Source organism: Melozone crissalis, unplaced genomic scaffold (assembly GCF_028551555.1).
Source record: "Melozone crissalis strain CALT ecotype California unplaced genomic scaffold, PUWL_Pcris_2 ptg000029l_1, whole genome shotgun sequence".
NCBI classification, from domain to species: domain Eukaryota; kingdom Metazoa; phylum Chordata; class Aves; order Passeriformes; family Passerellidae; genus Melozone; species Melozone crissalis.
The window spans coordinates 16,372,078-16,388,415 of record NW_026535807.1 but is presented as its reverse complement, the minus strand read 5'-3'; the positions used below and the strand labels follow the sequence as shown (position 1 = coordinate 16,388,415).

Here is a 16,338-nt window from a genome sequence, read left to right as displayed (position 1 = left end):
GAGTGACCTTATTGCCCTGGGCAGCTCCCTGAGAGGAGGTTGTAGCCAGGTGGGGGTTGGTCTCTTCTCTCAAGGAACAAGTTGTGTCAGGGAGGTTTAGATTGGATATTAGGGAAAGACTCTACACTGAAGGGGTTGTCAAGCACTGGAACAGGCTGCCCAGGGAAGCACTGGAGTCACCATCCTTAGAGGGATTTAAAAGATGTGTAGATGTGGTGCTTAGGGACAGAGTTTAGTGGTGGCCTTGGCAGTGCTGAGGGAACATTGGGACTTAATCCTAAGGACATTTTCCTCTCAAAAACAATCCATGACTTAGAACAAAGCTTAACAGGCCAGTTTGTCCTGCAGGTATAAAAAAACTTAACAAGGGTTGATAACATGAGCAACCAATCAAGCCAAATAATAGAAAGGTTTACATTTTGGCTCAACATATCAGGACCTATTTACAGCAGTGAATGCTGGGGTGGCAAAGGAAAAAAAGAGTATAAGCAAATGTAGGATTTCAGTTTTTACAACCCTTTACATCCATTCATGCTGATCTCAATAAACAGGTTGCATAAATATCTTAAGTTCTCTATGCTCATCTCCTCTGAATGCACAGACAGGTACAGTCTAACAAAAAAAAATCTTAAATTTCCAGACTTACAATTCAGGTTTGTACTCGTTTAAAAGGAATTTTGTTCAGGACTTAAAATTAAACCCAAGGAAATCCTCATTCTTTAAAGACAGGTACCTGTGGAAGCACAGATCTCTGTAAAGATCAAAGCCAGATTCCATGACCAGGACAGGATTATATCAGCACAGAAAGGATGTGTGGAACAGAAGCCACTAAGCCATGCGTTGGCAGGTGGACAGAAGAGTCACAGGGGCACAGGGAGGTTTTTGATCTCTCTCCACAATTGTATCTTTTAAGAACAACAGTTACAAGCTCAGGAAAAGAGACCTAAATGGAATTTGAAGAAGGACCTTAGTGACTTAAATACTTGGGAATCTTCTGAGAAAGTGTTCTGTGGGTAAGGACTTACCCAGTAATCTCCATCATACCTTTACCTACATTACCAAGAACTTAAAGACAATAAAAATTCAAACACGGATGGTATTTACCTGTGATGTGCTCTGCTGGACACTGTGTCTACTTGACAAATGCTGCGGAGACACAAAATAGTAAAATTTAAACCTTTTTAAAAGTAAGAAATATTTACATTATATTTATATAGCATTAGAACAGTAATTCTAAAATATCACTATCAAAATGATTACCAACTTTTCATGCCTTTTTTTCAGTGTATCATCACTCACAAGACCACTTGCCTTCCTAAAGGCTTTTCTCAGTTAAGCTGTTTTTATATCTATTTGAATTTACAGGGAGTATTTACCTGAGCTTTTAAAGTAAAAGGCTGTCACAAGTCAGACAGAATTTCAAAAAGAAATGCTATTACAGTGTTGGAAAATTTCATTATTCTGTATAATCTCTGTCTTGTCCTGCTAAATGGGAAGATACCTCACCACTAATCCTCATCTCCTGGTATGTTGTCTGTGGAAAGGTGCATTTGTTAAAAAACACAGGCATCTAGAAAGAAAGATGGATTTTAGAGGTTGTTAAGTCTTTTTCTCTAATAAAAAAATGAAATCCTGAAAATTGGTTAAAGACTCTTCTACAATTTTAGCTGCCCAATACCTGTAAATAAGAATCAGTATAAAGAGCTACATGTCTAAAAACTCAGAGGATGATGCTGTGTTTAAAGCCTTTTATGCTAGAAGGAGATGTTATAATCAGAAAATGGACTGCAAGACTCACTGAAGCCATTTAATCTCCAAAGGGAGATTTAAATACTAATCTAAATTGAAAAGGTTTCAGAGAGCTTTAAAAAAACCCATCATTAATGATTCTGCCATGCCTTTCCCTGCACATCATCTTAATATTAGCATTTCAAACCACAATATTAACATTGACACTGCCACACACTATTAAATACTCTCTTTATTCTCCCCACCTCCCTCCTCCTATTACAAACCCACATCTCATTCTGACCAAACATTTACACTCTGTATCAGAATTAGCAGATCTGTAGACAAACACAAAGCTTCAAAGGAGGTGAAAGCAAAAGATTGTCCACAAAATGTATCTGGCAATACTCTTAAACTACAATGCAGTCTTTCACCCAGAACACAAACAGGACTTTTTACCACCAAAGGAGAGATATATTATATATAATATAATAGATAATATTATGTTTATATATATTATAGATAATATTATATATTCTTCATAATCAGAACAAACCAGGGAGGTGCTGGGGTGCTGAGGGGGCTGCCAGAAGTGCTCACTGAGCCCCTTGCAATCCCTCAGCAGCAGTGGGCCCAGCTGGCCAAGGATGCCCTTGGATGTGACACTGCTGGTGCCACATCTCAAATCCTGTCCTCAGCTTTGGGCCCCTCACTACTGGATTGGTTTTAGGGAAAATTTTGTCACCCAAAGCATTGTCAAGCATCAGAAGAGGCTGCCCAGGGCAGTGGTGGAGTCCCCACCCCTGGAGGGATTTAGAGGACCTGTAGCTGTGCCACCTGGGGACAGGGGTCAGTGGGACTGTGGCAGTGCTGGGGAAATGGTTGAGCTCAATCTTAAAGGTCTCCTCCAACCTAAACAATTCTGTGATTCTAAATGGCATTTTTGGACATCTGTTTACATTCACAGTTATAAAAATGTCCTCATTCACACTCTCAGAGGAAAAATAATGATCTTCAGTTCCATTGTTTATGTAACTACTGCATCATCTTCTGAATGTTAAAAGCCTTCAAGTTGGCTGAGTTGCCTATTCATCTTTTTGTCACCTGCAACCACTCAGAATCAGCTGGCATAGAAAAGACCAGTTATTGAAGCTATTCAAGGTGTCCTGACTTCTTTTGATTACATTAATCTCTAAATCCAAGTAAGAAAGTGAGACACTCAGGCAACACAAATATGAGAGGTGGTCTGAAGAGATTCATCAGCAAACACTGCTGCTTACAGAGTGTACACTATGAGGTAAATCTATGACAATAAGTGGTAAAAACTTCAGGTTTTATATTTTTCCACAACCAAAAGATTAGATTTGACTAACTCTCTGCTTTCATGCTTCAGGACCACGTTATAACAATGCAGTCACTGACTGAGTTCATTTATGTGCCCTTGCCTCTGGCCAGGCAGAGTGCCCAGAGGGTACATGCCATTTTTGGGTACTTGGATGGGAGGGTGACTGAAAATAACCAAGATGGATTTATCAGGGGTACATTATGCTGGATCAAGTGATTCCCCCAAGGTAAAATAACCAAATCAGTACATGAGGGAAGATTAGTGGCTGCTGTGTCTCCCCAGCTCAGTGAGGCCCTCAGCACAGTCTCCCACAACATTCCTGTACCCAAGCTATAAACTTACACCTTCATGGACCTTATTTGATTAAAAAAACCTAATGAACAACAGGATTTTCGGGCTCCAAAGGTAGAGGCTGATGGTGTGTATTTGTCACGGGTCTGGAAGCAGCAGACTGGCAGGGTCCTACTAAAGCAAGTCAAACGGAAGTCAGGGGAGCACTCAGGCACCAGGGACATTTAACAATTTACTGTTTCTGTTACCAGAAATGGAGCCAGCAGACTAGAATAACATTAATTCATTTTTGCTCAGCACTGAGCAAACTACAGCTGAAATACTGCATTCAGCAAAGGCCAGTGAAGCAGCACAAGGAGCATGCAGGGAATGCAGCATTTTGAGTCTGGAGAAATGAAGGTCTGCAGGTGACCTGAGGCAGCCTTCCTGTAACCATGAAGTTCCCAGCATGAAGAGGCAGCCAGGCTCTCCCCAGAGCTGCACAGCACATTGGCCAAAATACTGTGGTCATCAACTACACCATGGGATACCCCAATGTTCCAACAAGGCAAAATTTAACCCCATCAGGGCAGCCATGGCAACATCCCATCCTTTCCTTTGAGGAATTTCAACATCCAACCAGACAAAGCACTGAGCAGCCTGGTCTGAGTTCAGTATTGACCTTGCATTGAGAGCAGAAAGTTTGCCTAGACATCCCTGAGGCCCCTTCCAACCTGAAAGGCCTTCCAAAGTGATATAAAAAGAGAACTGTTAAGAAATTATCTATCTTTATTCTAAAAAAAAAATAAAAATCAGTTTAACCTTTATTTTCCCCCAAAAATAGTTGTCTGCAAAGGTTGTGCAAACTTTAACAGACACAATGTTCAGTAGATCTTTCTGCATCAAAGTGTTTTCTGATGCTTAGATTGATTCCTTGCTATTGTAACCTAGGCCTATTGATCCTTTTCTTATCCATCATTAGGATGAAAAGATTAATTAATTCAGCTTGTGATTCCATGATAATCTCAAATCTCCTCGACAAACCCACCTAAACTTGGAGTGTCTCAATCTGCACTTCAGAGCCAACAACTGACTGCAGGAGTTAAAACCTTACATTTATGATTCTCCCTGGTATACTATATTTTTCACATAATTTCTTAAATTTCTCTCTATTATTTGGAATTCTGATCCTTGCCTCCACTGAAAGAATCAGCAAGACCATTTCCAACTTTGTGATTTTGTGTCTTTAGTAAGCAGATTCATTATTTCAGCATCTAGTCCTTAATTAAACATTAAACTTGAAGTACTACAAAATGGAGGATGACTCCAAGAAATTCAGCTAATTCATCCCTCCTCCTATTTAATCAAATTATTGACAACCATTCTTTTTTTTTTGGTATGTGTTTTCTAATTAGCTCTGTGTTTACATTACAGTCATTTCATTTAGAACTAAGGACCTTTGGAGAATTTAAATTAAAACAAACATTTAAAACCTTTACCAGAATCTAAATATGGTATCAGCTGCTTCTCCTCCATCCACTAGACTTATCTATGTTCTGGAAATTGAAAAAATTGCTTATTCTGTACAAGTTCACACTCACTAATACTCATGTCCTTGCTGCATGTAATTATTATTTTCTATTATTATTATTATTTTCCAGCATTTTTTACAGGGAGACAAAAACTACCAGTTCCTCCTCCATCATCTATTCTTAAAGTGTGAAATTGGCTTGCCCTTTGCTGGTATTCTGGAACCTTATCCATCTTCCCAGTGGTTATCACTAACATGTCTGATATGGCTTCTCCAAGGATCCCAACTGGAATGTACAGAGCTCCAAATCCTCTGCAACTGAAAATTTTTTGAGAAAGTTACCACCTTACCAGAGTTCAGGAGGCAAGAAGGACATTAAGTGCCCTGTTATTTTCTTGCATCATGTGCCAGTTGGTTTTTCCCAGTATAAAAACTTTCTTTTAGCTTCCCAGTTAGTACCAGGTTATTTATATAGAACTGTTTCTTGATACAATTGACCACATTTGCTCATTATGTTTGAATTTGTGCATTGCCTAATTTTTCTATTTACCCATTTGTGCTATTCTATTATACTTCTCCATAATTCTGTTCTTGTAAACTGGCTCTCAGTAATCTCAATTTCCCTTTCACTCTAATGCCTGGAGAAAATGAAGAATTCTGAATTTATCCAACTTGGCCTGTTAGAGAGCATCTTGTGATTTTGTTCTTAATTTACTGAAAGAACTATCAATTCTCCTTACCTCCACTTTCTCATCAAACCTCTTTCTCATGGTATCTTATCTATCAGTATCAGTTTTCAGTGCTGTTCTTCCTCATTCCTTCCCCAACAATGCCTGGTGAGTGAATCCCACCATTCCCAAGTCAGTCTTTAACTGCTTTCTGCCTTCATACTCTCATCTGACTTTTTACTGGGCTTTAGAACCCAACACACACAAACCTGTTCTCTGTCAATCTGCTTTGTTTTACAAAGAACAACCAAGAAAATCAAAAAAGAAAATCAACAAAGATTTCATGATATTCTGTCCAGTTTGTGCCCAATTGTTTTCCTGATCTAGAAGAGTTTTGGGTAAGTGAATTCTTATTTTCTTGCCTATTCCATCTTACCAATCACATTTACCATTTGAATAAAGTATAAACAGTTCAGAAGTGAAGGCAGCATTAATTTGAAATTATTTATTTAGGAACTCTATTTTTTTTTTTTAATTAGGAACTCTGGTGAACTCATGGCATTTCTCTCACACAGTTGGAAGAAATGCCTGAGCTGCAGCAGTTACACAGCCAACAGCTGTGCCTTCCATGCACCTCCTGAACTTGTCCTGAAGACACACACCCACTTCAACAACCTTATAGAAAAGCTAAACATAATTAATCACCAGCTTTGAACATTTCTGATTTGTGAAATGACTTCAGACATTTGTGTCTTGTAACCCTTCCACTAAAATGTGCCATCCAAGTGTTCCTGACATCCTGCAGGACTCTGTGTTCCTAAATGACAACTTCAATCCAGGGGCAGCTCCAGCACTGAGCTCCGTGGCACAATTCTGAGAACATCTTTTCCCACCATTCAAAAGTAATATGTATTTTTAAAAAGTGTTCTGTCATATTGGTTAAAGTCACAAACACTGTCATAGGGAAAGGGCAATTTGCTTTCCTTCAGGAGCAAAACAACAATTCCTGACAAGTGCTGTGCATCCTGCAGCCACTGGCATTTAGCTTCAGAATGAGTAACGTGGAGAAGCAGGATGTGCAAGGCCTCAGAGCACAACAGCTCTGCCAGAGAGATGAATTCAGCATCAGCCAGCAGTCACAAACACACCCAGCAATGAAACATGAGAGCTAAAAGAGGCTCAAATGTAACAACTTACAGTTTATCAAGGAGAGCAGAGCTAAGTCTAATGGCTGAATAAAAAGTGTTTGAGTCTCTGGTGTCACAGAGAGAAAAGTCTGATATGTTACCACACCCACTGCTCTGCTAATGAATGTTTTCTATGTTACATTTAACATCCTACAATCCTGAAAATATAAGAAAGTAATTTGGCTCTCACAACTACTCCTGCAAGATTATTTTCAATGTAAAACATCACTGCTCATTTGAGAATCCATAAAGTATTTTGTCACAAATAAGGAGGATTCTCTCCCTGGGTTTCTGTTAAGTAATAAAAACAATCCCCAAACCACATTAGAAATAACCCTTAAAACAACCTAAGTCACCAATATACCTTTCCTTCATTTTTTACCAAATTTAAGTTAAAAAAAGTAACAGGTTTTCAGCTGCTTTGGTCCCTGAAATTGCCTCCTGACTGTGAAGAGATGTGATTAGACAGCACTGTCCTCTTGCATCCACAGACCCCAGCAGCAGTGAAGTGTGAAGTGAGTAATGGTGCTGTCCTGAGCCCTGCCCAGCGTGGAGCAGCACAGAGACAGTCACAGGACTAAGGGTGACATAATCAGGCTGCTCTGGCAATAAATATTGCCTATTTGCAGTACTCCAAGTATTCAGAGTAAAAAAATGTGCAGAATAAACCTCAGAGTAATAAACCAATCCTTAGTTAGCAACTAATCTCACACCCTGAGTCTTCACTGATGGAATTTGCTACAGAGTTATTTCCAGGCTGGGCTGAAGGAAATCTCTGCTGTACTGGCACCAAACTCTCCTCAGACCATGGCAAATTAGGAACAAGCTATAAAAATTAGCACTATAGATTGATGCACTTTCATATTTCTTATGCAATAATTCTTACTTCTTTCCATGAAATCCACTGTTATACAGTGCAAATAATCCAAAGCAACAGCACCCAGCTTGTTTGCAAAACATGCCCTTGGTTTAAGCAAAAGTCACATCTTGCAACCAAACCCATCACCAAACCATGGACCTCTCTGCCCCTAATTTTAAATAGCTGAAAGTCAAAACTGTTTTAAAACAGGAAATTTAAAGCTTCCTAGAAGTGAGTGACACACTAATAACATGATGTAGGAAACAACTATTTTCTTTGGAAGATATTAAATGAAGAAATTGTACAAAGTAATTGCTGAGGGTTTTTTGTCTTTTTTGTTGATAAAACAGCATCTGGGGAAGGGTTTTCATTCACTTTTCTGAATTATACATATTGTTTCTTCCTCTACAGTTACATCATAATCCAAACCAAAATTATCTGTATTAGTCCTACTAACAGAGAATCCAAACATAGCTAGTAAAATGCATCAGTGGCTTTACAGTTCACTAATGGCACAATTCACATTTCCCAAACAACTTCAACTTCATTATGTACAAACAGGACTGTACAAGTGACTAATAATGACAGCATTTGGAACTCACTCCAGTGAAGGAATTGTACTGCTTCACCTGAAAATCCAAATATTCAAATAAACTCTATGCTTTCCAAGGAGCACTGACATACAACAGGGATGGCCTTAATGTTCAAGGATTAGTTTTGTCTAAATTAACTAATGCACTGGTCTCTCTCCTCTCTCACTTTTTTTGTGAGCTCAAGAAGTCTTTGCAACAGGGCAAAGATGTTTATTATCTATGCAACAACAAAACCAGACTTTTCACTTAAGTATTCTTCATCTGCAAATCTGCTCAAGGAATCAAATAATGGTTCTCACACGCTTTGTGGACTCAGAGAACCTTCCAAGAGTTAACAGCATGTTACTTTGTAAATTGAAACAAAAATGTATCAAAGCATGCCACTGCTAAGGGTAGGAGAGACACTGCTGTGGGGATCAGGGTGCAAATGAAGACATTTAACTTACAACACCATTGGAAACAAAGAAACATGTAAGAGTAAAGAATAAAAACATTTTCCCTTCTTTCCCACTCACAGTGAAAACTCAGAGCAACCTCCCATAGAATTTCTTACCATTTTATAAAGGTTTGACACACTGATCTGATCTGAATCCACAACCTCAAAGTCCTTCCGTGGAACTAAGTCAAGGCCCAAATGTCTGCAAGAGAAGGAAGGAGCAGTGTCAGTAAGGAACATGAATGTCACAGCACCTCCTGCATGTGCCTCCTCCAGGGCAGGGACACAGCTATTCCAGTCCTACTGCAATTGTTAGCCATTCAACAATTCTAAAGACAATTTAATGCAAATATCAAAAAATCCCCCCACAAATTTGTTAGCTTTTGTTCCCCAACTTCAGTGGAGCTCTGGCAATTAATGCAGGAGAAGCTTTTGGCCAATATGTTGGTGCAGTACTCAAAACAAGGTAATTTTGTACATGGAAATGTAGCAGGCAAATAGAGTTCATACTTTGTTTGCTGCTGAAGTATTTGACAAAGATCCTTCATTACATAATGAAAAAGTTCCATTAACAGTCCTGTTCAAATGTGCCAACAGATTCTGAGTCTTGGGAAGCTGCTTTGATATTCCTGGTGCTCATAAAACTTCACCCCCATGTAAACACAGTAATTTTTGTTAGTAATAAACAATAACTGCAATAACAATAATATTAATCTGTACTTGTAACACACACAAAATGTTTTTAATTATTCTGAAGAGAATTAATCAACTTAAATCAACTATATAAACTGACAAAAAAAATACCAGTGCAAAGATGACAAGTTAAGGAATTCAGCTGTAGAGAAGGCAGTTCAGGTCACAGCTTCACAGGAGGAGCAGACAGAATAAGATATTCTTTATCCAGACAAATAAATGCAAACTGGTAATGATTTATTAATAACTGTAGGTAATGATTTATTAATAACTGTAGACTGCAGAACAAGACAACCTTAAAGGTGACAAACCCCAAGTTTTGCTCCTTAGTTCTTCAGTTTCTGAGGCACAAGGAGTTCTGAGCATTACAATAAAAAGCTACACTAAACATTATTATTATGAGTAAATTTTTAAGAAACCCAACACATGAACTAACCATTTTCCTGCTTTAGCCTTATATAACTTTGATACTTCACTTCCAGACATTTTATATTGAAATTCTTAACAGTCTTAAAGAAAAAATCCAAACAGAAGAGGTGCCCTCACGAATTACTGTGGCACTCCTGTCACAAACTATAAAAGAAAAGCAGAAGCCAATTTAATTTTGTAATCAGAGAGGGAAACATTCTGCACAGACTTGTTCCTGATGGCAAATGAAAAATTTTATTGAGAAAAACCTCTCTGGTACTGTAGAGTAATTGTGTGGAGCAATAACAGAAGGCTCCAGGCAATCCAGTGTCTCTTTCTGAGCAATTGGCTTAAAACAACAGCTGGGGAGAAGCAGCTCTTTGGAGGAAGCTCAGCTACCTTTGCTCACCAAGGTGCTTTTAAATGTTACCCCGAAGTTTCCAAACTCCATAATTCTTTTTTTGAACCTTTGCCTAAGCAGGTTTTCCTTCTTTATTTACATCCCTAAACCCTCACATCTCCAAAATACAGCTCAGCCCTGTTCACTTGCCCTGGCAGCACTGTATGGTCATTGAAACCCCCTACTGACCAACTGGAATTTCCAGTTCTCAGTTCTTTGCTCAAATCAATTATATTTTCAGTGGAAAAAAGGGAGCAGCTTTCCTTCTCCAATGCAGTTTCATGTCAAATACCAAATTCTAAATTCTAATGCTACATTGTGAAAGTAATGATTTCACACTTTGTTTTGATTAAACCTATCAAACACAAGTATCTGTGGCCCAGGACCAGTATTTGAAAACTGCAGCTGCAACAATGAAAATGACTGCATCTATTTACCAAATGAAAAAGATTAAAATAAGCACACACTAGGTAATCCTTACCTGCAGCTGCCCGTTGAGCCTACTTATCACAGAAAGTTAAAAAATATAATACAAAAAATGGTAAAATTAGTCAGAGATCACTGCAAAGTTTGGTTTTTTTTTTAATGTTACTGCTCATCAAATTCATTCCCAGAAGCTTTCCTGAATGTATCTAACAACCTCCAAAACACCCTGTCATTCACATGTGTGCACACTCCCAGCCTGAAGTACACTGATAAAGGGATTTCCCCCCAGCACAGAGATAGGAACAGACAATTCCCTACTGACACCATCAAAGCCACTGTGTGTGCACTGCAGTTCCAGGGCAGTCACTGAGCTCTGTTAAAGTTCTCCAGGAAAACCTGGCCAAGCCAATCCCAGCCTGACCAGGTTCTCTTCACATCATTTCAGCTCTCTGGAGAGCTGGGGTGAAGCAGTGCCTGCACTCATTACTCAGAACATGACAAAAGTATTATCTTCTGCTTAATAATGTTCAACACAACTGCAGCAGCATCCCTGTGAAACTTATCTAATACCCTATTTTTAGTTAAATCCCTTAACACCATGGATTTTCAGCCCAGAAGATTCTCATTCTCTAATACTATGTTAATCCTGCACAACACTTGCTCCCAGCAAATAAGGGTGTCTTGGCTGGAGCACAAACATGCAGCCATTTACTGTGCAGGTGGAAGGCCAGGTTTGTACACTCAATTTGTATCAATTATTTTTTGCCTGTGAAGGACTGACAAGATAATGCTGGAGATGGCAGTGACAGTCAGTGGCCCACTTTCCTTCTCTATTATCAAACACTGGGGGATAGAAGAGCCCCAGCTGCCAGGCAGTATTTCTCCAAAACAGAGCATGCATAAAAATTACATAATGTGCTGGTTTGTTTATTTGACAGTTCCTGTCTCCACAATTCTTCCTTTTACCAGCAAATGCTTGTGCTCTTCTATTCTGCCTTCACACTGAACTGCCCTTCAAAAACATTTCCCAAGCATACCTACAAAATATCCCCAAGCTTATCAATTACCTCTTGATTGCATCTGTTTGGGACACCTCCAGCTGGCATTTAGACACTGTCCTCATCTACATAAAAGTCTTCATGATTTTTCTTTCTTTAGGGGATAAAAATTTTAAAAACCCACCACCTGGAATCTCTAGATAATTTTCTCTCAAGTAATATGAAATCAAGCCAACTGACAAAAATAGAGGGCTTTTTAATAGTGAAAGGGATGGACACACAACTCAAGGTTACCTGGGCTTCTAGAAAAAAACCAACTTAGGTTTAATGGAAATTTTGAGGAACAGTCCTAATTTCCAGTACGTTCACTTATTTACAATACAAACACCACGGCATTTAGAATTCATAAAACCACAAGTCAGCACAACTCTTCCTAAAAGAACCTTGAAGAAATATGGCATTTGATGTAAAAAAACCCAAAAACTTTTCAGATGCAAACTCAGTCTTGAAGAACAGATTGGGAGAGCTCATTACTTCTCTGGAGGGTGCAAGATCTCATCCCCTTTGCTCCAAAAACATCTACTTTACCTCAACCTTTCCAGCTTTAATTTTGCAGCCACCACTTTTTCTTTTATTCTTTCTCTTAATATATCAAAGCCTTACTTAATATAATTTATATTTCTTTCACACAAATAAAGGTGGTGAAGGGAAAGAAAATGATGCTAGCAGCGATTCACATAAACTATGTACAGACTTTAAAATGGACTTTGAAGGAAATACAATACAGAAATCCACAGAAAACTAAGTACATGAAAAAACAAACCATGCTTGTCAAAATGAGACTCTGCTAATACAACTCAATAGTTTTCTTTGACAGAATTAAGTTCAGTTATACAAAAAACTGCAGGGACTGCAATCTACAAAGAAATTAGTAAAGTACTGATGTAATGCCACACAGGAAATGATTTCTTAAAATGAGGATGATGAGATGAAGGTAAATAATCTTAGTTAGGAACTGATAAAAGGGAAGTATAGCAAATACTTCTGAGCATGGCAGTATCAGGCTACAGAGAGAGGTTATTCAGGTTTTCCTCAAAGACTTTCAGCAAAGTTCCTGACACCTTTAATGCCAACTCAATCATTACTCCAAGGAAAGATGCTGCACGTTCAGACAGAAATGGCAGCTGCTCTTCCTGCAATTCTTAAAGGCATTTCTTCATGGTTATTTAAGTTGGTTATTCCTGTTTTGACCTCCTTTGATGTAATGACAGCTACTGCAATAAAACTGCCTTTAATTCTCCAAACAGGTATCATCTGTACTTTCACTTCTTATCTCCAGGTGCATTTTACTAACTTTAAGCTCATTGTTACAATACTACCAAAAAGTCATTCTTACTCCTTTTATGTCAAGAAAATATGACAAGAGGATAAATCAGTCCAAGCCCCAAAATAATCTGTGAGTGAGAGCACTGAAATTTAGGGCTTTTTGAAATTCAAGACTGTGCTGACTTCACTAGATCACACAATTCCTGCCCCCCACAGTTATGGATGTCAGTAGTTAGTAGGCACTAACCAGCTGCTGCAGGCTTTCCAACTGCAATTCTCAGGCAGGAGAAAAACCATGACCTTAAAAGTGTGTTTCATTTTCTCTGTATGACAGTGTAAAAGATATATTGCTAATATTTTGCCCTTTGTTTTTCTTTTTTTAACACTCATTTTTACTTTCTGGCTACCTGTGGATCTTTCTGTGCAGAATTTATGGCAACTATTTGGAAAATTTCTTTTAATGCAATGATTTTAATAACATTTTATGGGCAAAAGAGAATAACCTTTGACTAAAAAGTAATAAAAGCCTACAAACTCATCTTGTTTATGGCTTTTATCTGTCAAAAATATCAAGGTATTGGTGGCTCCCCCTCCTTTCTCTGTTTCTGACCCAAAACACAGAATATATATTCCACATTTATAGGGAAGGAAGTGTCTTCCCTGAGTATGCAAGGAGAGCTGGATGCTTTCTGGTAATCTCCTGACAGATGCTACATTAATCTGAAAGAACCAGTCCTGAAGATCAGGTGAGATGACCTCTGATTTTCAAGCTGAATTACTTTGAAGAAAGCTTCATCTGCCTTTCTGGCACACAAGGTATTGCACATACTGCTGCAATTAGCTTTTGGCACTGAAGCAGAAGCAGAGGATTCACATTTCAAATAGAAGCTCTGTCAGGCAGATTCCTTCATCTGTTTTTGATGCAAAAGTCTCCACAATGAAACAGCTCCTCATCAGCAAAAAAGCTGCACTCTGGTTTCCCACTCTAAGCAACAGTGAAAGTGGAAAGACTTATCCATTCATGTAGAAGCAAAAACCTAAACAAAAATTTCAAAATCAAGTATCTGTTTGATTTGAAACATGATAGAAAATGAAGAACTGAAGATTCAACTTTATAATGTGATTTAAATGAGATGATAAATAGCACACTTAAGCTTTATAACAATTGCTTCATGCTTTACAACTTTTGCCTTGTTATTCACAGACCATTGGACACTTCCAATAGCATTTCAGCCTTCCATAGATCAATATTATGGCCAATTGTATCAGAATGAAACATTGCTAGAAAGCAGAAGTATTTGCAATATTCTGTATAAAACCCAGCAAGATAAACAGGAAAGAAAACAGCAGATAAAATTTTGGCTGTACAAAAATACACAGAGATGCTTAAAAGTGCAAGTCTAAAACCATCAAGGTGCTCTTCTGAAGGTACTAAATTCTGACTGGGAAATACAAAAACCTCTGTAGCAGCAATGTCAGCCCTGCATGTGTACAAACCTAAACTACCTGGGGGTAACTGGAACAAGGAAGAAAGCAGGAATGAATGAATGAAAAAAAGGAGGAGTCCAGGTCCTTTCTTTTGTACAGGGGAGAGAGAATGTGTAAGCAACAGAAATTGGAATGGCTATAGGAAGGGGCAATCAGTATTATGTTAGCAAAATGATTAGCAACAATACAGGGGTTTAGCAGCAATTATTGTTAAATAATGTTCCCACATTTTAATAGGCCAAACTACAGAACAAAACTTCTTATTAATTACAGCAAGCACAGAAAATGAAGCAAATAGAAGGTTTTCAAACAGCCTAAATGAGCTCCTTCACTAAAAAAGCAACCTGTAGCTATTCATTCAAACAGGGTATCTGTCCCTTGATTTCCACCAGCTCCTACCAGGACACAAGGGATGAATTCCAGAGCCACTGCCAGTGTATTTTAGGGAAAATTGTACCAGTTCAACAAAGTGAAAACAATCAGTAATCGGTGATGACAAGAAGTAGGAGTTTCATGTTTGCATCACTCCTTCCCAAATAATACAATTCACTGATGATCAAGGTGAGGATAAAAAGAATGTCTAACTAAATAAGCAAACATGTTGTATATTAGATGTGTGAGATGACTACTTCCTGCAAGCTGCCTGGCAATGGAATATCTCCTGTTACATTGTTCTGTCTTGAGTAATTACAGCCCTGCTCAAACTGCAGGGAACTCAATCTTCTCAGACAACATTAAGGCACATTAATAACAATGTTTTAAATTTCTTTTATTTGCAAATCTCAAGTATGACAGAATAGCAACTAACACTTTTATAATACTTGAGAAAGGGCAGTACTATGTGCATATGTCTATGAAATTCATTAGTGTTTTAGCAGATTAACACAGGTGGTCATAAGTTTTGTGATAAACCTCAGAGAGGGGGATAGAACAAAGTGGCAAAACTCTTCCAGAAATTCTGTGGAAAAAAAATGATGTTGCAGAAACACCCCTGAAGCCCCAGACATTTACATTTAAATACTGCATATATCTCTGATATCATGCATCTCTTTCTCTAGTGATTTTAATATCTGCAGTAAGAAACAGATTTTTTTTTTTTGCTAAACAAGCATCCTGAGTAGATGAATATAATCCTGAACATATTTACTAATTTCACTGAGACTTCTCCATAATTGTCATGCATTAGATTTACCTTTATAGTTTGAATTACATTCCTATTTAATGGTTTACATTCCTATTTAATGGTTTTACATCAAAAAAGGCCTACAGGCACCTCATGGAACAACCTATTCTCTTCACTGCTGCATTGCTCTCTGCTCTCCTCATCCTTTTTTAGCCTCACAGCATTTCTGCAGCTTCCTGTTGCTAATTTGATCATAAACTCTGAGCAAAACCAGGCAGGCGTAATGCTCAAACACAATCTCTTGGTTCCTATTTACTCCACTGGGAATAAGAATGGAAAATGTCTGTAATTCTGCACTGCAGAAAGACTGGATGCAATCTATTGGTCTATGTCCTTCAGAGCTTTCTCTCAACAAGAGAGAAATGAAGTGCAGCAAAGAGGCTGCTAAACCTTTATCAGGGTGTTCAGGTATGTTCCTCAAGGGGGTTTTGAGGTAGGTGACCAAGGAATGGAATCAAACACAGCTTAATGAAAAACACTGGGATCTTCTCCTTAGCTGTCAACTTACAGGACTCTTCCCCACTCCCACATGCTCATTAGCACTAATCCCACTCCCACAGGGAAATTCTCTGTCTGAGAGTGAGTGTCACGTGTGTCATGTACAACTTACCTGTCTGATCCATATCCCAGAACACACAAGTCTGGCCAAGGGCTGGTTGTTGCCTCATGACAATTTATCATCACTTCTGTGTGAATGAATTGCAGCTATCTTTGCCTTTAAAAGAACCTCTCCACAAAATCGCCATGGAACTGACCAAGATGACTAAACCACTGAGAAGTGTCATGATACAAAAAGTCT

General features: G+C 38.4%; 1 protein-coding gene across 6 annotated transcripts in view; it reads right to left on the bottom strand.

The window, feature by feature from the left end:
* DOCK3 (dedicator of cytokinesis 3) overlaps positions 1-16,338 on the bottom strand; it is a 185,773-nt gene that overhangs the window by 108,619 nt on the left and 60,816 nt on the right. For all 6 annotated transcript variants that reach the window (XM_054281259.1, XM_054281253.1, XM_054281254.1 and 3 more), the window contains exons 7-8: positions 8,735-8,819; positions 1,105-1,146 (exon numbers count right to left, since the gene is read on the bottom strand). In XM_054281259.1, the coding sequence (XP_054137234.1) occupies positions 1,105-1,146; positions 8,735-8,819 (127 nt within the window). The remainder of the gene's footprint in view (positions 1-1,104; positions 1,147-8,734; positions 8,820-16,338) is intronic.